Here is a 24,744-nt window from a genome sequence, read left to right on the forward strand (position 1 = left end):
AAATCTAGTGGAACATCTTCCCAGAAGAGTGGAGGATAAAGCACATTTGGAACTAAATGTGGAATGCGATGCTCAAAAATCACATACCATACTTATGACCAGGTATATATATATATATATACACACACACACACACACACACCTTTAGTACACCATTGTTTATTCGTTCGTCCACTGTCCACTTGCTTTTATTTTTTGCTTTAAAGGACAAAACATTTTACATTATAATGTAGAAATTAAAATACATGAAATAACATTATTTAGGAATTTAGGTTTCGTTCCAAATTGACTGAGGAGGACATGTAGTGCACTACAGAGGGCGTAGAAGCCATGAGTTCCTGTAAGTGAGAGTGTAATAGTGGAGGGTTTATTGCGTCATTTGGGATTTATGTTTACCAAATACTGAATCGGATTGAATTCGGATTTACTGTGATATAAATGAGAGGTTTAATGCAGTCAGTGTGGTGATCTGATCTCTATTTGACCTAAAATACAGTGCAGCAAGTCGCCATCACTGACCGCCCTGAGGTTAAACACACACACACACGCGCGCGCGCGCGCACGCACTTACAGTGTACCAGGACTGTCACTGGGACATCAATGCCAGGACTTGAACCATGGAAACCATGTCCTCCAACCCCGAAGCGGTTTACCATGAGCGGGGAGACACACAGCCTCCGTTTCCGCCTGTAACCCGCTCAGTTTCCGCCATGAGCTCGGACGCAGGAGCAGAGAGCTGGGCCGAGTGCATGGATGTGGCCGTGAGGACAGCGCTCAGAGCCGGCCAGGTAGCCCACCCATGACCGCTACACACACACACACACACACACACACACACACACACACACACGCATGGATAACATGTTTCAATCATGTTCGCGTTTCGTCCCTGTACTGTATCAGATATCACACCATCACACGCTCCGGATACAGTAGTGTATGGAGAGGACAAAAAAGGGTGGTTGTGATACAATAATGTCTTGTGTCATTTTATTACAGAATACATTGCATTACAGTGGACCTTTTCTTTCCTGCTGCTGATATAATAAAACATCTGTCTCTGTCTTTCCTGATTATAAATAACCCCCTATTGTTTCTTGTGATAAGAGGCAGAATGTAAACAAGCTCATGTTTCCACTGACAATGTCCCAGTTCCTCTACAGACCAAAATACACAGGCTGGTTTATGCCAGAATGACCACATTGTCAGACTAAAACTGTTCTAGCAACTCGTTTCAGGGGAAACTATTGAATGCATGCTCAGAAAAAGTCACTAAAAGGCGCCTGATGATGCCACATCTGGAAAGTGACTGGAGACTATTTTATTTTCTATACAAGCAACATGAGTAGAAGCAATGCTCGAATCGGTGCAACCTGGTGCAAACAGTGCAAGCAGACAACACAAGACAGTGCAGGACAAATACACAAATACACAAAACACAAAATAGTGCCGCCAGTAAACCTACTGTATTACACTACAGTGTGCAGTAGAGAGCTGTATACAGGAGTGGATTGTAAAAAGATTTAGATTTGTCTAAATACAGAACAGTTTTCTACTTTGCCTCAGTTCATTTGAGCTTTGGCCCAAAGAAGACAGCGGCATTTCTGAATCATGTTCACACGAAGCTTCTTTTTTTGCCTGATAGAGCTTTAATATGTTCTGTTGTGAATAAAATATGGGTTTGTGAGTCGCAACTTTTTTTGGAATATATATGAGGAAGAATGGTTTTCTAAGGACAGTTGAGTTTCATCAGAAAACAAAATAAATAGGGAATAACAGGACAGATTGTGGCATGACGTTATAAATAATAATAAATGCTGTTGTGATGCAGCACAACACAGAGCGATGTACACACATTAGTGTATTAGTTGTGTATGAAGTTAAGGGAAAGAGTAGTGGAAGCCAGGCTGAGAGAAGAGGTGACCATCTGTGAGCAACAGTATGGTTTTATGCCGAGGAAGATCACCACAGATGCATTATTTGCTTTAAGGATGTTGATGGAGAAGTATAGAGAAGGTCAGAAGGAGTTGCATTGTGTGTTTGTGGATTTAGAGAAAGCCTACGACACGGTGGAGAGAGGAGTTTTGGTATTGTATGAGGAAGTCTGGTGTGTCAGAGAAGTATGTGAGGGTGGTGCAGGACAGTGTGATAGCAGTGAAGTGTGCAGTAGGAACGACAGACTGGTTCAACGTGGAGGCTGGACTACATCAAGGATCGGCTCTGAGCCCTTTCCTGTTTGCAGTGGTTATGGACAGGTTGATGGACAAGGTCAGACAGGAGTCTCCATGGACTATGATGTTTGCGGATGATATTGTTATTTGTGGTGAGAGTAGTGAGCAGGTTGAGAAGAGCCTGGAGAGGTGGAGGTACATGCTGGAGAGAAGGGGAATGAAAGGAGTAAGACAGAGTACATGTGTGTGAATGAGAGGGAGGGCAGTGGAGTGGTGCGGTTGCAGGGAGAAGAGGTGGAGAAGATGGAGGAGTTCAGGTACCTGGGGTAAAAAGTGCAAACTAACTGAGAGTGTGTTAGAGAGGTGAAGAAAAGAGTGCAGGCAGGGTGGAGTGGGTAAATAAGAGTGACAGGAGTGATTTGTGATAGAAGAGTATCTGCAAGAGTGAAAGGGAAGGTTTATAGGACTGTGGTGAGACCTGCAATGTTGTATGGTTCAGAGACAGTGTAGAGCATTGAGTAAAAGACAGGAGGCAGAGCTGCAGGTAGCAGAGCTGAAGATGTTGAGATTTTCGTTGGGAGTGACGAGGATGGACAGAATTAGAAATGAGTTAATTAGAGGGACAGCGCATGTAGGATGATTTAAAGACAACGTGAGAGAGGCGCGATTGAGATGATTTGGACATGTGCGGAGGAGGAACATGGGGTAAATCAATAGGAGAATGCTGAGAATGGAGCCGCCAGGAAGGAGGAAAAGAGGAACGTCAAGGAGGAGGTTTATGAATGTGGTGAGGGAAGACTTGCATGTTGTAGAGAACAGGGGGGTATGGAGACGGATGATCTGCTGTGGCGACCCCTAATGGGAGAAGCCTAAAAGAAGAAGAAGATGGCCCTATAGGCTGTAGTGTGCTATTCCTCTTATACCACAGTGATTTTTTAATATTTACAATGTTTATTTTTATTCATAAATGCCAACTAGCCTGTTGTCACTTCTAGCAAAGATAAACAGTGGTTCCCTCATTAGGATCACTTTTATCAGACTCGTTCCATAAATAAACGTTCAACATAGGAACAGAAACACTATAGTGTTTGCTATTTCTTGCACTAGTTATTTTTTTTTATCTTATTTTAACAGTGTCTTAAAATCTATAGTAAAATAAATAGTTATTTCATAAAAATCCAGTTATTAGCAATCCATCATTTATCCACTAGAGGGGGCATTAGTCTTCCTACACCAGAAATGATGAAACGGTCATTTGTTTAAAACATATTTTGAACTGTGATCAAAGAGTGATTGTTTCTTACTATGAAATTTTAGTGTACGACGAAAATTAACAAGTGATGTGTTTGTTATGCTCGGAGATCTTTTTCATGCCTAGACTTTGTTATTTAGTAGACCTGAACACTATAGAATAATCCGGAACTGGTATTATGTGAGGTGTGAGTTATGTGAGTTTTTCCACATCAAATCTGTATACATGGGCTAATAATGACTGACATTCTCACTGTATCAGAGTCAATTCCCTAAAAATCTATCTAGTGTAGGTTTGGTAAGGTCTGGCTTCAGACAATGTGTGTACTGTAGTATTCCTTTTTCCCTCCCAGATGGTCCGAGTGTGTGTGATGCAAGAGAAGCGTGTGAGCAGTAAAAGCACTCCTACGGATCTGGTGACGGAGGCTGACCAGCATGTGGAGGAGATGATCATCTCCACACTCAGGGAGAAGTTTCCCTCACACAGGTACAACATACAGGAGAGCTCCTACTTCTTATTTTCAGTGTAGGAGGCGTGGCTTCTGTGTCTGTCATAGTGAAGAGGGTGTGGCCTCTGTGTCAGTCAATCTCACTAAAGAAGGCATGGCCTCTGTGTCTGTTTGTCCCACTGATGGAGGCATGGGCTCTGTGTCAGTCAATTAGACTGGAGGAAGCATGGCCTTTGTTTCTGTCGTCCCAGTCAAGGAGGCGAGACATCTGTGTTTTATCAGTCTTATTTTGTCTGTTAATTCAGTGACCAGAGCCCTATGTGCCTGTCAATTCCAGTGAAGGAGGTGTGGTCTCTGACTGTTCATCAAGTGAAGGGCGGTGTGGCCTTCGTTGGGTCAGTCCAAGTGATGGAGAAATTGCCCCTGTGTCTGTCAGTCCCATTGAAAGAGGAGTGGCTCCTGTGTCTCTCAGTCCCATTGAAAGAGGAGTGGCTCCTGTGTCTCTCAGTCCCATTGAAAGAGGAGTGGCTCCTGTGTCTCTCAGTCCCATTGAAAGAGGAGTGGCTCCTGTGTTGCTCAGTTCCTGTGGAGGAGGATTGGCCACTGTGTCTGTCTGTCCCAGTGAAAGAGGAGTGGCTTCTGTGTCTCTTAGTCCAAGTGAAGGAGGAGTGGCTCCTGTGTCTGTCAGTCCCAGTGTAGTAGGAGTGGCTCCTGTGTCTCTCAGTTCCAGTGTAAGACGAGGTAGCTCCTGTGTCTCTCAGTTCCAGTGTAGGTAAGGTAGCTCCTGTGTCTCTCAGTTGCAGGGTAGAAGGAGGTGGCTCCTGTGTCTCTCATTTCCAGTGTAGAAGGAGGTGGCTCCTGTGTCTCTCAGTTGCAGAGTAGAAGGAGGTGGCTCCTGTGTCTCTCAGTTCCAGTGTAGAAGGAGGTGGCTCCTGTGTCTCTCAGTTTCAGTGTAGGTAAGGTAGCTCCTGTGTCTCTCAGTTGCAGGGTAGAAGGAGGTGGCTCCTGTGTCTCTCAGTTCCAGTGTAGGAGGAGGTGGCTCCTGTGTCTCTCAGTTCCAGTGTAGGAGGAGGTGGCTCCTGTGTCTCTCAGTGCCAGTGTAGAAGGAGGTGGCTCCTGTGTCTCTCAGTTCCAGTGTAGGAGGAGGTGGCTCCTGTGTCTCTCAGTTCCAGTGTAGGAGAAAGTGGCTCCTGTGTCTCTCAGTACTAGGCATGGCCCATGTCTGTAAGTTTCAGTAAAAGAAGTCTGCCCTCTGTGTTTGTCAGCTCCAGTGAATCATTCTTATTTAGGGTTTTTAATGGTTTTTGATACATGTTACATATACATGTTCTTGAGTTTAAAACATTAAAAAATATTAATCTATTATTGGAAACATCACTTTGATAGACTGGTAAAGATTATTGTAATAATTGCTTCTCTTTTATTTCAGTTTTATTGGAGAGGAGTCTTCAGCTGCAGGAGAGAAGTGTGTTCTCACAGATAGCCCTACATGGATAATAGACCCTATTGATGGCACTTGTAACTTTGTTCACAGGTACCTAGTGTGCAGTAATATATTTAAGACCACAGATTGAAATCATTATTTATTTTAAGAACATCATTTCATTTAAAATATATGATATTTAATTTGCAGTTTTCCCATGGTTGCAGTGAGCATTGGCTTTGCAGTAAAGAAACAGGTAGGTTGATGCCAAGAACCTAATAACATAAATATAACCACTCCTTTTTGACTCTCAGTCTCTATATGTTCTCTGTATGTTTTCTTGCTCTTTATCATTAAAAATCTTCAAATGTATCTTTTGCTTTGCTAATTTGCAGCTGGAGTTTGGCATCATATACCATTGTTTTGATGGAACATTATACACTGGCAGGAGAGGTCATGGGGCATTTTGCAATGGAGTCCGACTCCATGTTTCAAAAGAAAAAGGTGCTAATTTTGAATTATGTTTGGTCTTTTTTTACATGATGTGAAAGGAAACTGTTTTGAAATGTGTGTGTAATCAAAGGCTCATGTTTCTATCAGATGTTTCTAAAGCCCTCATTCTGACAGAGATTGGGGCAAAAAGAGATCCTCATACATTGGATATCTTTTTGGAGAATATGAAGAAGATGCTGAGTGCACCAACCCATGGGTGAGACATGTTTGTTTTAGTGGTGTCCCCGATTAAGGATTTACACAGTTCAGATTAGTCAAGCCTTGCCTTTAGTAGACTGGTCGAATCATGTGTGTGTGTGTGTGTGTGTGTGTGTGTGTGTGTGTGTGTGTGTGTGTGTCGGGTCGGGTTATTGGGGGTTGTACCAGACGACGACGACATCACGTAGTCATAAAACATTTTCTCATAACATTTTAAAGCCACGATGCACAGAACTTTACACAAAGATACACAGGTAGTCGCTGACTTATGACCACGATTGGGACCGACAGACTGGTCGTAACACGATTTGGTCGTAAGTAGAGTAGGCTATATGTACAGTACTGTGAAATGATGCCGGAAGCTGGTACACACTATCGTAGGTCGTAAGTCGACGACTACGTGTAGAAGAAAATGAAGAAGAAAAAATTTGGATCAACAAACCTAAAAAAAAACAACAGCTGAAAGGCCACACTGCAGACAGGATTTGCATTTTAAATGTCGACAAATCAAATAAAATTGGCTAAATTGCTCGTGCGAGCGTGCTCTAAATGCAGCACAACACCAATGAAGAAACAATCAAAAATTCATTTACAGATTTAATTTAGAACAGAATAAACATTTACAGACTTTCTCAGACATCGTTAAATATTCAAATCCATGCCGCCAAGATGCTCATGTGTCGATCACAGATCATAGAAACTAGTTATTAAATATTGCACAATCTGTTCGATTTATTAAAATCCGAACAGTTACAATTATTTTAAACAGTTAAAATTATTAATTAAAAGTTTCTTTTTTTTCACATTTTTATTTACCACATTATTATTACAGGCTGTATATTAACTATTAGTTCTACTGTATGTAAAATCAGACAGTGAGAAGCATAATTGAATGATCCTCGTTCATAGCACCTCTGCAAATCGACTGTGAGATCGGTAGTACAGTCAGGCTCCTCATATCCAAGCATCGAATCTTTGACTATTCAGGGTCTCCTCTAGTTAATTTGTGCAACAAAAAAAAAAAAAAAAAAATATATATATATATATATATATATATATATATATATATATATATATATATATATACACACACACACTGTGTGCACAATTATTAGGCAAGTGATTATTTTGACCATATCATCATTTTATCCATAATTTCCAAGTCCAAGCTGTATAAACTTGAATGCTTATTGGGTTTAATGCATATCAGGTAATGTGTATTTGTGCAACGAAGGAGAGTGTGGCCTAAGGAGATCAACACCCTATATCAAGGTGTGCATATTTTTATTATAAAAATGGGCCAAAAAAGAGATTTAACTGACTCTGAAAAGTCAAAAATTTTAAAAAGTATTTCACAGGGATGCAGCACTTTTGAAATATCTAAGATATTGGGGCGTGATCCCAGAACCATCAAACGTTTTGTAGCAAATAGTCAACAGGGTCGCAAGAAACGTGTCGAGAAGCAAAGACGCAAATTAACCGCCAAAGATTTGAGAAGAATCAAACATGAAGCTACCAGGAACCCATTATCCTCCAGTGCTGCCATATTCCACAACTGCAAACTACCTGGAGTGTCAAGAAGTACGAGGTGTTTAGTTCTCAGAGACATGGCCAAGGTAAGAATGTCTGAAACCCAACCACCTCTGAACAGGACACATAAGTTGAAACGTCAAAAATGGGCCAAGAAATATCTGAATACAGATTTTGTGGAATGATGAGATGAGAGTGACTTTTGACGGACCAGATGGATGGGCCCGTGGTTGGATCAGTAACGGACACAGAGCTCCACTTCGACTCAGACACCAGCAAGGTGGAGGTGGGGTACTGGTATGGGCAGGTATTATTAAAGATGAGCTAGTTGGACCTTTTCGGGTTGAAAATGGACTCAAAATCAACTCACGTTCTTCAAGCAGTGGTACAGGAAAAAGTCTACATCTTTCAAGAAGACTTTGATTTATATATATTATATACAGTACAGACCAAAAGATTATATATATTATATACAGTACAGACCAAAAGTTTATATATATATATACACACACACTGTGTGCACAATTATTAGGCAAGTTGTATTTTGAGGATTAATTTTATTTGAGGATTAATTTGAACAACAACCATGTTCTCAATGAACACAAAAACTCATTAATATCAAAGCTGAATATTTTTGGAAGTAGTTTTAGTTTTAGCTATTTTAGGGGATATCTGTGTGTGCAGGTGACTATTACTGTGCATAATTATTAGGCAACTTAACAAAAACAAATTCATACCCATTTCAATTATTTATTTTACCAGTGAAACCAATATAACATCTCAACATTCACAAATATACATGTCTGACATTCAAAACCAAACAAAACAAATCAGTGACCAATATAGCCACCTTTCTTTGCAAGGACACTCAAAAGCCTGCCATCCATGGATTCTGTCAGTGTTTTGATCTGTTCACCATCAACATTGCAGCAGCAACCACAGCCTCCCAGACACTGTTCAGAGAGGTGTACTGTTTTCCTCCTTGTAAATCGCACATTTGATGATGGACCACAGGTTCTCAATGGGGTTCAGATCAGGTGAACAAGGAGGCCATATCATTAGATTTTCTTCTTTATACCCTTTCTTGCCAGCCACGCTGTGGAGTACTTGGACGGTGTGATGGAGCATTGTCCTGCATGAAAATCATGTTTTTCTTGAAGGATGCAGACTTCTTCCTGTACCACTGCTTGAAGAAGGTGTCTTCCAGAAACTGGCAGTAGGACTGGGAGTTCAGCTTGACTCCATCCTCAACCCGAAAAGGCCCCACAAGCTCATCTTTGATGATACCAGCCCAAACCAGTACTCCACCTCCACCTTGCTGGCGCCTGAGTCGGACTGGAGCTCTCTGCCCTTTACCAATCCAGCCACGGGCCCATCCATCTGGCCCATCAAGACTCACTCTCATTTCATCAGTCCATAAAACCTTAGAAAATCAGTCTTGAGATATTTCTTGGCCCAGTCTTGACGTTTCAGCTTGTGTGTCTTGTTCAGTGGTGGTCGACTTTCTGCCTTTCTTACCTTGGCCATGTCTCTGAGTATTGCACACCTTGTGCTTTTGGGCACCCAGTGATGTTGCAGCTCTGAAATATGGCCAAACTGGTGGCAAGTGGCATCTTGGCAGCTGCACGCTTGACTTTTCTCAGTTCACGGGCAGTTATTTTGCGCCTTGGTTTTTCCACACGCTTCTTGCACCCTGTCGACTATTTTGAATGAAACGCTTGATTGTTCGATGATCACGCTCAGAAGCTTGGCTATTTTAAGACTGCTGCATCCTCTGCAATATATCTCACTATTTTTGACTTTTCTGAGCCTGTCAAGTCCTTCTTTGACCCATTTTGCCAAAGGAAAGGAAGTTGCCTAATAATTATGCACACCTGATATAGGGTGTTGATGTCATTAGACCACACCCTTCTCATTACAGAGATGCACATCACCTAATATGCTTAATTGGTAGTAGGCTTTCCAGCCTATACAGCTTGGAGTAAGACAACATGCATAACGAGGATGATGTGGTCAAAATACTCATTTGCCTAATAATTCTGCACTCCCTGTATATATATATATACACACACACTGTGTGCACAATTATTAGGCAAGTGATTATTTTGACCATATCATAATTTTATCCATAATTTCCAAGTCCAAGCTGTATAAACTTGAATGCTTATTGGGTTTAATGCATATCAGGTAATGTGTATTTGTGCAACGAAGGAGAGTGTGGCCTAAGGAGATCAACACCCTATATCAAGGTGTGCATATTTTTATTATAAAAATGGGCCAAAAAAGAGATTTAACTGACTCTGAAAAGTCAAAAATTGTAAAAAGTATTTCACAGGGATGCAGCACTTTTGAAATATCTAAGATATTGGGGCGTGATCACAGAACCATCAAACGTTTTGTAGCAAATAGTCAACAGGGTCGCAAGAAACGTGTCGAGAAGAAAAGACGCAAATTAACCGCCAAAGATTTGAGAAGAATCAAACATGAAGCTACCAGGAACCCATTATCCTCCAGTGCTGCCATATTCCACAACTGCAACCTACCTGGAGTGTCAAGAAGTACGAGGTGTTTAGTTCTCAGAGACATGGCCAAGGTAAGAAAGGCTGAAACCCGACCACCTCTGAACAAGACACATAAGTTGAAACGTCAAGAATGGGCCAAGAAATATCTGAATACAGATTTTGTGGAATGATGAGATGAGAGTGACTTTTGACGGACCAGATGGATGGGCCCGTGGTTGGATCAGTAACGGACACAGAGCTCCACTTCGACTCAGACACCAGCAAGGTGGAGGTGGGGTACTGGTATGGGCAGGTATTATTAAAGATGAGCTAGTTGGACCTTTTCGGGTTGAAAATGGACTCAAAATCAACTCACTTTCTTCAAGCAGTGGTACAGGAAAAAGTCTACATCTTTCAAGAAGACTTTGATTTTTATGCAAGCGAACGCTCCATCACATGCATCAAAGTACAGTACTCCACTGTGTGGCTGGCCAGTAAAAGCCTTAAAGATGAAAAACTGATGACATGGCACCCTTCTTCACCTGACATAAACCCTATTGGGAACTTTTGGGCCCTTCTTAAGCAGGAAATGTACAGTGAAGGTAAACAGTACACCTCTCTGAACAGTGTCTGGGAGGCCGTGGTTGCAGCTTCACAAAAAGTTGATTCTGACCAGATCAGGAAACTGACTGACTCCGTGAATGGAAGGCTTGTGACTGTTATCGAAAAGAAGGGTGGCTGTATTGGTCACTGAGGTTTTCTTTTTGAGATTTCAGAAATGTTTATTTATAAATTTTGAGTTTTTTAATTATTCTCACTTTAACAGGTGAAAATAAAGATGTGAGATGGGAAAATCTTTGTTTTTCATTTAGTTGCATAATAATTCTGCACACTAATAGTTGCCTAATAATGGTGTGCATGTAGATATTCACTTAAGAAAGACAAAACTTCACTTTTACTAGTTAAATGTTCAGGTTGGAAGGTTTGTTAACATTTTGGATTGACTAAGAGCACTGTAGTTTTTATATATATAAAATATATTTATATATATATATATATATATATATATATATATATATATATATATATATATTATTTATTTTATTTACAGTACAGACCAAAAGTTTATATATTATATACAGTACAGACCAAAAGTTTATATATATATATACAGTACAGACCAAAAGTTTATATATATTAAATATACAGTACAGACCAAAAGTTTATATATATTATATATACAGTACAGACCAAAAGATTATATATATTATATATACAGTACAGACCAAAAGTTTATATATAATATATACAGTACAGACCAAAAGTTTGGACACACCTGCTCATTCAAAGAGTTTTCTTTATTTTCATGACTATGAAAATTGTAGAGTCACACTAAAGGCATCAAAACTATGAATTAACATGTGGAATTATATACATAACAAAAAAGTTAACTGAAAATGTCATATTGTAGATTCTTCAAAGTAGGCATCAAGAGAATGCAAGAGTGTGCAAAGCAGTAATCTAAGCAAAGGTGGCTACTTTGAAGAACCTAGAATATGACATTTTTCAGTTGTTTCACACTTTTTTGTTATGTATATAATTCCACATATAATTCCACGTGTTAATTCATAGTTTTGATGCCTTCAGTGTGACTCTACAATTTTCATAGTCATGAAAATAAAGAAAACTCTTTGAATGAGAAGGTGTCCAAACTTTTGGTCTGTACTGTGTATATATATATATATATATATATATATATATATATATATATATATATATATATATATATATATATATATATATATATATATATATATGTATATATATATATATATATATATATATATATATAGCAATTAGAAAGTAATTCTCTCTGGGTAGATGGGATGGTATACTGTTCTTCCACTTCCCTTTAAATCGCGGTGACTTCTTAATCATGGACATCTGATGAGCTCAGTCATGTAAAACAGTTTAGATGGTGTTTACAGCAGTAGTTGGACAGTAAGTAAAGTTAATGTAATTCGTTACTGTACTTAAGTAGCTTTTTTGAGTATCAGTACTTTATTAAAGTATTTCCATTTGGGGAGACTTTTACTTCACTACATTTCAGAGTCAAATATCTTACTATTTACTCAACTACGTTTTGTGAATTCAGTCCTTCCTTTTTAATTATGAGTAAATAAAAACTGGTCCAACCCACCAACCAGGGTCGAGCACACGCTCTGTTTTGAACTTGTTTTGATTGCTTCTTGACGGTATCTACTTATCACTAACATACAGTTCAGCATCAGTTCAACAGTAAGCAGAACATCTTGAGAGCAAAAACGATGGAAGAAACTCCTGTGACTTAATTTGCATAATTGTTTTTTGAAGTAGTTGAAAATAATGTTTTGCTCTCATGATCATTTTAATAAATATCAATCAGTGTTTAACTCATTAATATCATTCTATTAATAGATCGGTGTGCTGAGAGTAACATCTGAGACTTGATTAAGCAAGTCTTGTGACAAAAATAATAATAGGAACATTATAACCATAATAAATCGTAGAACTCAAGTACATTGGAAGGCAAATACTTTTGTATTTTTACTTAAAGTGAACATTTAAAGGAGCACTTTTATTTGAGTAATATATGACCTACTGTATCTCTACTTTTACTCAAGAACATGGTTTGTGTACTTCATCCACCACTGGTTTACAGCAAGCGTGTTTGCATTGTCCTGTGATGAAGCAGTGTGAAAAGATGCAGCGATTTTGGCTTTGTGTGCTCTGCAGAAAGCTTGTTTTTGCCTGGTTGGTAGCTGTTGTGTGACTGAAGAGAGTTAGTTAATTGGTAAGACTGCATATGGGAAAATAATATACAGCATGACATTTCAACATGCTTGGTCATTTGTGTGTGCTCAGAGTGAGGATCATCGGCAGCTCCACACTAGCACTGTGTCATGTCGCGAGCGGCACAGCAGAGGCTTATTACCAGTATGGCCTGCACTGCTGGGACATCGCTGCAGCAGCACTTATCATCACTGAAGCAGGCGGCTGTGTGATCGACACCACAGGTCAGCACCACTCATTATCCTGCACACCACAGAATTATTAAACTGACTTTTCAGACAAGTATTGCACTTCCTGTTTAAACTAAAACGTGTTCTCTCTCTTGACCAGAATCCAAATGAGAAAAAAAAGATGTTTACACAATTGTTTGGCAGTAACATGACTGTGAATTTTTCATTCAGAAGGTTTCTGCAAAATAGTAAATATTAGTGTCAAGTTATTTCAAGCTATTTTTTTTTATGTGAATTCCTTGAAAGGATGTCGGACTTGGTTTGGATTTCTTTTCCCCTTCATAAGTAATGCCCTATTTGGTTAGAAATATTGCAGTTGTGTGTATGCGTGATGGTTTGATCCAGCATAATCCGAGATTTGTATTCCCTTATTTCGGATAGAAATCGTCATAAATCCTTTTTAAATATTAAATATTGTGTTAAGAAGAATTTATTGTCTGTAATTTGAGTTATGTAAAACATAATGACGAGGTATTGTGTCAGTATACCACAGCATTGTGGAGGTTTATTATGCACAGTATTTTTTTTTTTTTAAATAAAAGCAGCTATGGCCCTGTTGTATTATTGCACTCATTCTAATATGTTAGAATCTCTATATATTACTTAAGTGGGACTTGTATGGAGGTTGCTTTATGTTTGAGGAAATGTATATAACTGCTGCTGTGATTTGCCATTTATTTAACATTAATTGTAATAACCTCCTGTATCAATGGAGGAAAACAAAATAAATAAATAGAATTTCTTGGTCATCATGAGTAGCTTTAAGAGAAAGCAAAAGGAGAGACTGGTGAGGAAGTTTCTATAACATTATGGGAATGGGTTAAGGCAGTGTTTGACTAATTAGAAGGTCAGGGGTTCAAGCCCCAGCATCTCCAAGCTGCCACGCTTGGGCCCTTGAGCCTGGCATTTAACCCTCTGTGTTCCAAGGGGCACTGTTTCATGGCTGACCCTTCTTAACACCGCTAGCATATGTGAAGAAAGAATTTCACTGTGCTGTAATGTACACTATAATTGTCAAATGTTTGTGGACACCCAGTCATAAGTACGGTATGTGCTTTTTGAACATCGCATTCCACATTTAGTCCCAATTTGCTCTTATAGTTTCCTCCACCCTTCTGGGAAGATGTTACACTAGATTTTGGAATGTGCTTGTAGATGCAGTCAGTGTTCCAATTCATCCTAAAGGTGTTCAGTATGGTTGTGGTCAGAGCTCTATAGCAAACCACTCAAGATCTTCCTCTCAAACTATGTAAACAATATCTTCATGGAGCACGCTTTGTGCACAGGGGCATTGGCATGCTGGAACAGGTTTGGAAAATTTAATTACTACGCATCCAAAGACATCCTGTACAATTGTGTGCTTCCAGCTTTGTGGTAACAGTTTGGACAAGAACCACATATGGAAGGAAAGGTCAGGTGTTCCAATACTTTTGGCTATACTGTGTACATGTAACAAATAAAAGCCCTAACCCCCTCTACTTTAGTTTATATCCCATCAGACCGCATTTAATCACCTCATTGTGTATTGTGTGCTTATTACACACACCTTTTAAATTTTTTTATTCCAAATAATAAGAATCCTAGAGTTCATTTGTTTAATGGAAGATTTACAAATCACCATTGAGCTTGTTGCCATAACAGTCTGTTCTGGGGTTCTGCTTTGTTTCAAGCAGATATCTAGGATTATATAGTAAATTTGTAAAATAATACGAAGAAAGATCTTTATCTAAATGGAGAACATGAACTTTTCCGACTTTAATCCTTCATGGGCCAGCAGTATTGTATCAAACAGCTTTTCACATCTGCTTTATGCCTCACTGAATACAAACATTATTCCCATCCCAGATATTTGTCTCAGTTGGATATTTGTACAGCCTACAAGGCTTGTCTTATGTACAGTTTTTGTAGAGCCTTCGGTGTGATCGGTGGAAGGTGGGCAGCAGCATGTCATGCCAGACTAGGTTGTGTGAGAGTACACAAAGAGGCTCTGTTGCAGAGGGCAGTGAGGTCCAGATCATGTGCTCAATACAAGAGCGTGAGAAACTCGAGGGGAAGAGACAAAACTGGGATGTGTGAAAAAAACGGGTGGCATAAGTTAACACGCTTTCACTGATGTTTCATTTGTAGTGTTTTGACACAAGCCATCTCGCACCATTAAAAAAGACATTTCAGCTCTTTCTTATTCGGACGCTTTCCACTGTTAGCTCTTAAAATGACATGGGCCGTGCTGATTTAACAGCCTTGTCTGTTCGCAATTTGTCACTCTTCTGTAGTTCATTCCAAAAAAATTACAAATAAATGGGTCTTTGTCCTGCTGTTGATAAATAAAAAATAAGTTTCAATTAGTAAAGTTTCAAAGAAGATACAATTTAAGTACAAATCGTTTAAATCATATTCTATCACATGTATATGGAAGTCTCAGCTCACAGTTTATTTTCTGTAAACATGTCTATAGTTAATAACAGCTTATTCAGAGGAACCTATAATGAACTTATGAACTTGTGTTATATAACAAAGACAAAATGTCATTGTTCATATGGTCACACTTTCTTGACCAAATGTAATATTTATAGATAGATAGATAGATAGATAGATAGATAGATAGATAGATAGATAGATAGATAGATAGATAGATAGATAGATAGATAGATAGATAGATCGATAGATCGATCGATCGATCACATACACTCAACCACGTGTTACTGACTTGTACAACCTGAACTCATTTTAATTGTAATTCATTTACATCTATGTCTTCAGCACCACCCATATTATATTATAATCATGTTTATGATTTGTGATAGTAGAGTATCTGCAAGAGTGAAAGGGAAAGTTTATAGGACTGTGGTGAGACCTGCGATGTTGTATGGATTAGAGACAGTGGCATTGAGTAAAAGACAGGAGGTGGAGCTGGAGGTAGCAGAGCTGAAGATGTTGAGGTTTTCGTTGGGAGTGACGAGGATGGACAGGATTAGAAATGAGTTTATTAGAGGGACAGCGCATGTAGGACGTTTTGGAGACAAGGTGAGGGAGGAGAGATTGAGATGGTTTGGACATGTGCAGAGGAGGGACATGATGTATATCGGTAGGAGAATTCTAAAGATGGAGATGCCAGGAAGGAAAAGAGGAAGACCAAGGAGGAGGTTTATGTGGATGTGACCACCATTTGCCTCATGCACATTTTCGAGTGGCCTTTTATTGTGACCAGCCTAAAGCACACCTGTGCAATAATCATGCTGTCTGATTAGCATCTTGATATGCCACACCTGTGAGGTGGATGGATTACCTCGGTAAAGGAGAAGTGCTCACTAACACAGATTTAGGCAAATTTGTGAACAATATTTGAGAGAAATAGGCCTTTTGTTTACATAGAAAAAATCTTAGATCTTTAAGTTCAGCTCATGAAAAATGGGGGCAAAAACAAAAGTGTTGCATTTATAATTTTGTTCAGTACTAAAAACTCAATACTTTGTTAAAGCACCTTTGGCACCAATTACAGCCTCACGTATTTTTGAGTTTGCTACATGCTTGGCACAACTATTTATGGGCAGTTTCTCCCATCCTTCTTTGCAGAAATTCCCAAGCTCCACCAGGTTGGAATGAAGGCATCGGTGCACAGCCATTTTCAGATCTCTCCAGAGATGTTCAATCGTTATGTCTGCATTATGTATTTAAGTTTGGGCTCTGGCTGGGCCACTTAAGGACATTCACAAAGTCTGTGTTTGGGTCGTTGTCCAGTTGGAAGATGAACCATTGCCCCACTTTGAGGTCCAGTGCGCTCTGGAACAGGTTTTCATCAAGGATGTCTATGTACATTGCTGCATTCATCTTTCCCTTTCCCAAACAGTTCAATCTTTGTTTCTCATGGTCTGAGAGTCCTTCAGGTGCCTTTTGGAAAACTCATCATGTGCCTTTTACTGAGTAGTGGCTTCCGTCTTAGCCACTCTACCATACTGGTCTGATTGGTGGAGTGCTGCAGAGATAGTTGTTGTTCTGCAAGGTTCTCCTCTCCACAGAAAAACACTGAAGCTCTTTCAAAATGACAATCGGGTTCACCTCCATGACTAAGGCCCTTCTCCCCTAGTTGCTCAGTTTGGCCGGGCATTCAGCTCTAGAAAGAGTCCTGGTGGTTCCAAACTTTTTCCATGTACGGATGATGGAGGCCACTGTGCTCATTGGGACCTTAAATGTTTCGGAAACCTTTCTGTTTTCTTTCTCAGATCTGTGCTTCGATACAATCCTGTCTCGGAGGTCTATAGACAATTCCTTGGACTTCATGGCTTGGTTTGTGCTCTGACATTCACTGTTAACTGTGGGACCTCATATAGACAAGTGTGTGTCTTTCAGATCATGTCCAATCTCCAATCAAGTTGTAGAAACATCTCAAGGATGATCAGTGGAAACAGGATCCACCTGAGCTCAGTTTTGAGTGTCATGGCAAAGGCTGTGAATACTTATGCACGTGTTTGTTTTTTTATTTATATATATATATATATATATATATATATATATATATATATATATATATATATATATATACATTTGCAAAGATTTTTTAAAAAATTATTTTATGTTGTTATTATAGGGTATTGCTTGTAGAATATTTAGGGAAATAATTTGTTTAATTCTTTTTGTAATAAGGCTATAAAATATCAAAATGTGTAAAAAGTGAAGTGCACTTTCCTAATTCATTGTAATTGCCTTCTCCTTTATCAACTGTGTCTTAGGAATTTTATACTGTAGATCAACAAATCATCTTAAGTGTAATTCTTATGCTTGTTTATTGATGTATTATGAATCACATTTTTTTTTTTTTTTCGTGATGAGAGGAGCTCAAAGGTTAAGGCTATTATTTAAAAATTTCTAATATGTAATTAGACAGAAGTAAGGCAAGGCCTGCATCATCTATGAGATTTTAAAAGATTAAACCCTGTGTGTATGTTAATGCACTAATGCACTTCTCTCTCTAGGGGGTCCTCTTGATCTCATGTCCCGTCGCGTCGTAGCTGCTGGCTCTCGGAAGATAGCAGATTACATCATCCAGAAGCTGAAGCCAATCAACTATGGGCGTGATGATGATGACGATGACCCCTGACCCAGTGAACAGCCTTGAGCCCTTCATCAGCAAATTTTAGCCTTTTACCTCAAACTCCCTAAAATCCTGCCATGTTATTTGCAGTGTTCTTTATGCAATGCTCTTTTTTAATAGAGTTTATAATTCTTTTCTGTCACACCACCAGTGGTAAGTAATGCCTTATATTGCAGTGCATTATAGGAAATACAGTAGTGGGCAAATTGTTTAGGCGAGTGAAAGGAAATGCTGTAAATGAAGAATGCTTTTAGTAATAACTTTTTTTTATCAGCAAAATAAATGGACAAAGGAAAATCTAAATCAAGTCAATATTTATTGTGAATACCTTTTGTATTTGCACTTTCACACTTTGTACACTTGCACACATTCAGGGATTTTGTTAGGTGAATGATACCCAGTTATACCAAGCAGGTGCTAATGATCATGAATTTCATATGTAGGTTGAAACACAGTGTGAAACAGAAACAGCTGTGTAGGAGGATAAACCTGGGTCAGAAACAGCCAAACTTTGCTACTAAGGTAAAGGTTGTGGAAGACAGTTTCGTGGTACTAAACTCCACCGAAAAATTATTTTTAATCAGTTTTAAATTTGTTTGTCAAATCAGCTCCAAAATTAGCCATGATGCACACAATAAACTCTCTGAGGGCGACAAAAGCAAAGGTGCATTTCATGGCATTTTTTTCCCATAACGCATAAAGAACTTAAATTACATATTTTTTGATCGTACAGATAAGAGCAACACATCATTCGAATCTGTAAAGGATCTAATTTTATACGTATACACTCATTATATATATATATATATATATATATATATATATATATATATATATATATATATATATATATATATATATAAAGCTCAAAAACTCTTTTAGATAAACCAATTCACATTGAGTACAAATATCCTGTGATTATGTAATCCGTATGAAAATTATAAAAGGTACAGTTTATCCGTTATCACCTCATTAACCGTCTGTGTGGAAACATAGCAATCCTGTCCTGTCCTGATCATTTACGTAATTTAAAACACCATAATTACTTTAAAACGTTTACAAGAATATTTTGTTTTCTTGCGTTATGTTGAGTTTGGTTTCACAAATAATAAGCATACATTTGCGTAAATCTTTAACATTTGTCCACGACCATGTTGATTAGAGTATTAAAAAATGTCAAAGTATTCATTTAATCTACATTTAGAATAGATACAAATCTGAGTTAACTCATGACAATCATTCCTTTGAAGGATGGTGGAGGTTCCTTGCAAGTCTGGAAATGGAGTTTTGGTCAGGATTAATGGTTTCGTTAATGCTGAGAAATACAGGCAGATCCTTCAGGGAGGTATCTGATTAGCTAAAGATTAATGCTGCAGCAGGAAAACAACCATAAGCAAACAGCCAATGTCATTAAAAAATATTTAGCATAGAGAAGAACAATGAATCCTGGAAGTGATGGTCTGTCTGGGGTTACATGAAGAGAGAAGGATTTGAGTCAGCCTACCTGCCGAGTTCCTTCAAAAGTTGCGTGCAAGTGTACCTAGAAGAATTGAAGTTTTGTATGTAAAGGGTTGTCATACCAAAATATATTTTCATTATGTTAATTGATAATTAACTATGAACACTTCTATGTTTGAAAGCATTCTTAGTTTACAGCATTTCTTTTGACACCTGACTAACACTTTTGCACAGTTCTGTATATGAGTGAATAAACTGATTTGTTATTACTGCACATTCACATTTCAGAGAATTAGTAAGAATTTCGGTAACTAAGTCCTATTATGTAAAAAGTATTTACTCAGGAATTAAACAGGTCTTTTGTAATTTAAGGCTTATATAAATTAAGTAATTAAAATATAAAGAAACATATACATTAACATCAGTGTGAGCATCTATTGCTTATGTAATCTACTGATTGATGTGTATTGTCATTTGCATGGTCACCAAAGTTCACTCAACAAAATCCAGATTTACTTGACGTTTTGAAAGGACAAGTGTTGTTCGTTGAAATTAAAGGGTTCCTGCAGTAATAATAATCTTTGTGTAGCCTTCATAATGTTTGGGCCGTGTGGCAAGAATATGTAGTGAAGTATTTCTTATAATAGAAAGATATAGCACCTGTGAATAAATAGACTCTGTAGATATTACATTCGGAGAATTAAGAGTGTATTATACGTCACTATGACAGCTTGCAATGATTACTGTGCTGTCATCCATAAGTAACAGATCCCTACATGTAGACTCTATATGTCTCCATATCAAACAAACCTGGTGTATGTTGGTATCCCTGCTCATTTCTTCCAGAATTTGACTGATCCAATCATGCAATGACAGTGCAGCACACAAAATCTTGCACATACAAGAAGTTATTGTTCATGTCAAACATGAGAATGACAGAAAATGGGATCTTGAAGACTATGACCCTGAAATGGTTGTTGGTGTCAGATGGGCTGGTTTGTAAGTTTCAGGAACTGCTGAGCTCCAAGGGTTTTCAATATCAGAATCAGAATCAGAATCAGATTTATTGACCAAGTGTGTTGACACACACAAGGAATTTGGTTCCAGCTGTTTGTTACTCTCAAAAGTACAGACATAAATAAAAACCTATACAAGACAAAACAGACACGACAAGACAAAAACAGACTATACAAGACAATACAGACAATACGCAACAGTCTCTCAGCTTCACACAACTAAGGAAAAACATTATTTTTGACCGTGTGACTATGATTGCCTCAGATTCTTGACTAATAGAACCAAAACCCAATGGGATCTTCTGCTCTTGTAGCTCATCTGCCACGATATTTAATGTAATGGACATTCTGGGAGGCTTTTCTGGGCTACACGGTCTATTTTCTGGGCAATTCGCTCTATACTGTTTAAATTTTAGAGACTGCCTTGTGTGTAATAGACATTGTGTAGACTAGGCATATACAGAAAGGACCAGGGTGGGTTTTTTTTACTATCACCCAGGATCCACACCTAATTAGTTGATCTCGGCTTTCAACAGACTATCAGGTGACTCCTATGTGGTTGGAATGAAAACCTGCACCCAACCGGCCCTTTCTGGATGCTATTAGACATTCATAGACTGACTTTATGAATTGTAATAAGGGGTTTAATGCGAGTTTGAGAGACCAGCGGTTAGTATATGTTTCTTTTTACATAAAAGGGGATTTCTAAAGCCAATATAAGTTTTTAATTTTCACAGTGTACCTTTTTGTGGTTTTTATAATGGCTTCTACACAAATCATTTGCCTCCCTTTAGAGCAGTAACTCTAACTGTGTGTGCGTGTGTGTTTGTGTGTTAGATGAGCATTCTACACTGATCCCCCATGTTGTGAACTAAACAATAATGTACACATAGTATTACTCTTTCACTGTCTACAACGTTAGCACCTGTATGAGTTTCACAAGGTATTGCAGTCAGCAGACTCTGTGTTTTAGTTAACATATGAATAAAGTTTGAAGACAATTCAACAAGTTCGCTGAGTAATTCTTTACTTTTTCTTTATGGATGAAATATAAGAATTCATTAAACTGTTTTAGTGGAAATAAAGAACTATCATCCTTTATCTAACATACTGGAACTGATCTATACCCTCACTGGTCTCTAACATCTGTACACCTGCTCATTTATGCACTTATCCAATTAGCCAATCGGGTGACAGCAACACAATGCATGAAAAACAAGTTTCAGAATTTGATTATCTCTTGGGATTTTCTCACTTATTACAGAAGTCTTAAGTGGTTGGTCTGCAATCTTTAGTAACTCAAATAAAAACTCTTTAAAATAGAGTTTGACTCAAAGTGGACTTAATGAACACATTCTCACTCCAGCTCGTCAAATATGGACACGTTCGAAACGTCACTTTTTGATCCCCTTTGGCACAATTTTTCAATGTGCGTGAATTCACACAGTCATCTATAGAACTCTGAACCGTAGCGTTGAAAATTGACGTGTTAGGTAAGCAGACTGCCTTAAGGTCATATTTATCTATTTCTCCGACTGATTTTTGTTCCCAGCTAACCCTAACCCGTTCTCACTAACCCTGACCCTAACCCTGACCCTGCACGTTGAAAAATGACGCCAAAGGGGTTACCCAGAGCATCAAAATGTTACGGCAAAGGATCCTGGGGAACACGACCATATGTGATGAGTTGGGAGTCACATGAGTGCAACTATGGGTTGATTAATCAACCTATACTTTTTAAAAAAATAAATAAAGTAAAATAAACATAACAATCCATGTAAAATAATACTGAACTTTGTTACAAAAAAAAAACAGTACTGAATAATGAAAATGTGCTAAATGAAATATAAATGAATAATTATATTAATAAATATTGAGGAAAATAAATGACGCATTCAAACTGGAACAAAAAAGTAACACTCCAAATAAATACAGTTACATCCCAAATTATAAAAAAAACACACTTCAAATAAACAGCACATGGCATCAGTGATCAGCATCAGCCTATAACCGAGAAGCAATCAACCATCGGTGCCAATGAATCGGCAAAACCGATGAATCGGTCGAATCTTCTCTACAATCCAGGTGAGCAGAAAAGCATCTCGGAATGCACAACACATCAAACCCTGAGGTGGACGTGCTCCAACAGCAGAGCTCTCAGCTCTCTTTTTAGTGAGTCTGTACCTCAGATTTCAGTTCTGGGCTGACAGGTGCATCCACCTCACAGCTCAATGTTTTGTGCATGTTGACAATTCTTTCTGCTCACTATTTCTTTTCAGAGAGATTGAGTTACTATCCTCCTCCTGACAACTCAAATCATTTTCGGACCATTTTTGTTTGACCTTTTTTATTAAGGGACCTCTTGTGTGAATATCCTTGGAGGTCAGTTGTATCCGAAATACTAAAACCGGCCCATCTGGCTGGTTCCAACAAGCATGCCTCAGAGATCACACACCTTCTTCATTCTGATGATTACATGAAGCTCCATGAAGGTTTATTTTTTTGCATTGTGCTGCTGCCACATGATCGCCTGATTAGATAACTACATGAATGTAAATGGGGAAAGTGGAGAGTTAGAGTCTGTATTTTCGCACTTGCAGAACAAGTTGAATCTTAACTCCTCAAAATCCACAAGTTCTTGTTAAATCATAAACCATTAGTAAAGACACTTTGTGCCAGAGTCATTTCTTATATTCAGATTTAGAAGCTAAACCTCTTTCCATCTCCTTTAAACAGGAACTTTCCTCTACCATGGATTTGGCCTAAAACCTGTTAAATGTTGTTATTTTTATCAGGTGACACTTGAAGGGTAAAATCAGTTACTGTTATGTGCTTTTTAACTCTAAGCCCTGACTTTTAGTTGCAGTATGGATAATCTTCCTGTTTTATGTCTCAGGTTGTAATTCTCAAGTTTATTGCGGCTGGTCAAATAAAACAAGTACAGAGTGAAGATTTGTCATGTGTGACTATTGTTTTCACTTTGAAATGTAGAACATATCTCTTTCCCTAAGTGAGTCATCGGCAATGCGTCTTTTAATTGAAAACACTCTTGACGTGACCATTTTTATTAGAACAGATTGTATCCTGGTCCTATATTTAGTGGGTAACAAACCGGTTTAATGTTTATCTTCAGAGAAACACAGAGAGCGAGGCTTTATTTGGTCATAACAAAACCTGTTTATCCTAAATATAGAGAAGCATGCATGAGTGTGTATTACTAAATCTTTTGAATATCTGTGAAAATGTCAGATTTATTATATTTAACTTGAATTAATTATCAAGGGAAAATTTACTTTTATTGATGTCAAAGAACATGTGATTTGGGGCCTTCACAGGAAAACTCTCATGTGTTATGAGCGGAGCATCATAGATGTGTGTAATAATGAAAGCACCCATGACTTCAGTACCACTCACATTACATCACTACATCACTTCATTTTTGGAAATCTTTCCTGAACTGCTGCCATATTGCTACATTTTGTTTACATTTTGGCTACTGTTCCAAAATGCACTGTCTTGTGTTGTCTTTGCACTGTCCTGTGTTGTCTTTGCACTGTCATGTGTTGTCTTGCACTGTCTTGTGTTGTCTTTGCACTGTCCTGTGTTGTCTTGCACTGTCCTGTGTTGTCTTGCACTATATTGTGTTGTCTTTGCACTGTCATGTGTTGTCTTGCACTGTCTTGTGTTGTCTTGCACTATCTTGTGTTGTCTTTGCACTGTCATGTGTTGTCTTTGCACTGTCTTGTGTTGTCTTTGCACTGTCATGTGTTGTCTTGCACTGTCTTGTGTTGTCTTTGCACTGTCATGTGTTGTCTTGCACTGTCTTGTGTTGTCTTTGCACTGTCATGTGTTGTCTTGCACTATCTTGTGTTGTCTTTGCACTGTCCTGTGTTGTCTATGCACTGTCTTGTGTTGTCTTGCACTATCTTGTGTTGTCTTTGCACTGTCCTGTGTTGTCTTTGCACTGTCCTGTGTTGTCTTGCACTGTCTTGTGTTGTCTTTGCACTGTTTGCACCAGGTTGCACACATGCACTTTATGTGGCGAGGACACTTACTAGTCCTCAGCCCTGTGTTTTCTGTTCC

At 38.5% G+C, this 24,744-nt stretch overlaps 1 protein-coding gene across 1 annotated transcript; it reads left to right on the top strand.

Annotated features, from left to right (window-relative positions):
- Nucleotides 1-347: 347 nt before the first annotated feature.
- Nucleotides 348-21,667, top strand: impa2 (inositol monophosphatase 2). The gene is made up of 8 exons (XM_046847984.1): nucleotides 348-788; nucleotides 3,776-3,909; nucleotides 5,301-5,405; nucleotides 5,505-5,550; nucleotides 5,690-5,798; nucleotides 5,895-6,003; nucleotides 12,941-13,092; nucleotides 18,069-21,667. The coding sequence occupies exons 1-8, from the start codon at nucleotides 618-620 to the stop codon at nucleotides 18,191-18,193; spliced, it is 951 nt and encodes a 316-aa protein (XP_046703940.1). The 5' UTR covers nucleotides 348-617; the 3' UTR covers nucleotides 18,194-21,667.
- The last annotated feature ends 3,077 nt before the right edge of the window (nucleotides 21,668-24,744 follow it).

The sequence above is a fragment of the Silurus meridionalis genome, chromosome 4 (genome assembly GCF_014805685.1).
Source record: "Silurus meridionalis isolate SWU-2019-XX chromosome 4, ASM1480568v1, whole genome shotgun sequence".
Taxonomy (NCBI): Eukaryota; Metazoa; Chordata; class Actinopteri; order Siluriformes; family Siluridae; genus Silurus; species Silurus meridionalis.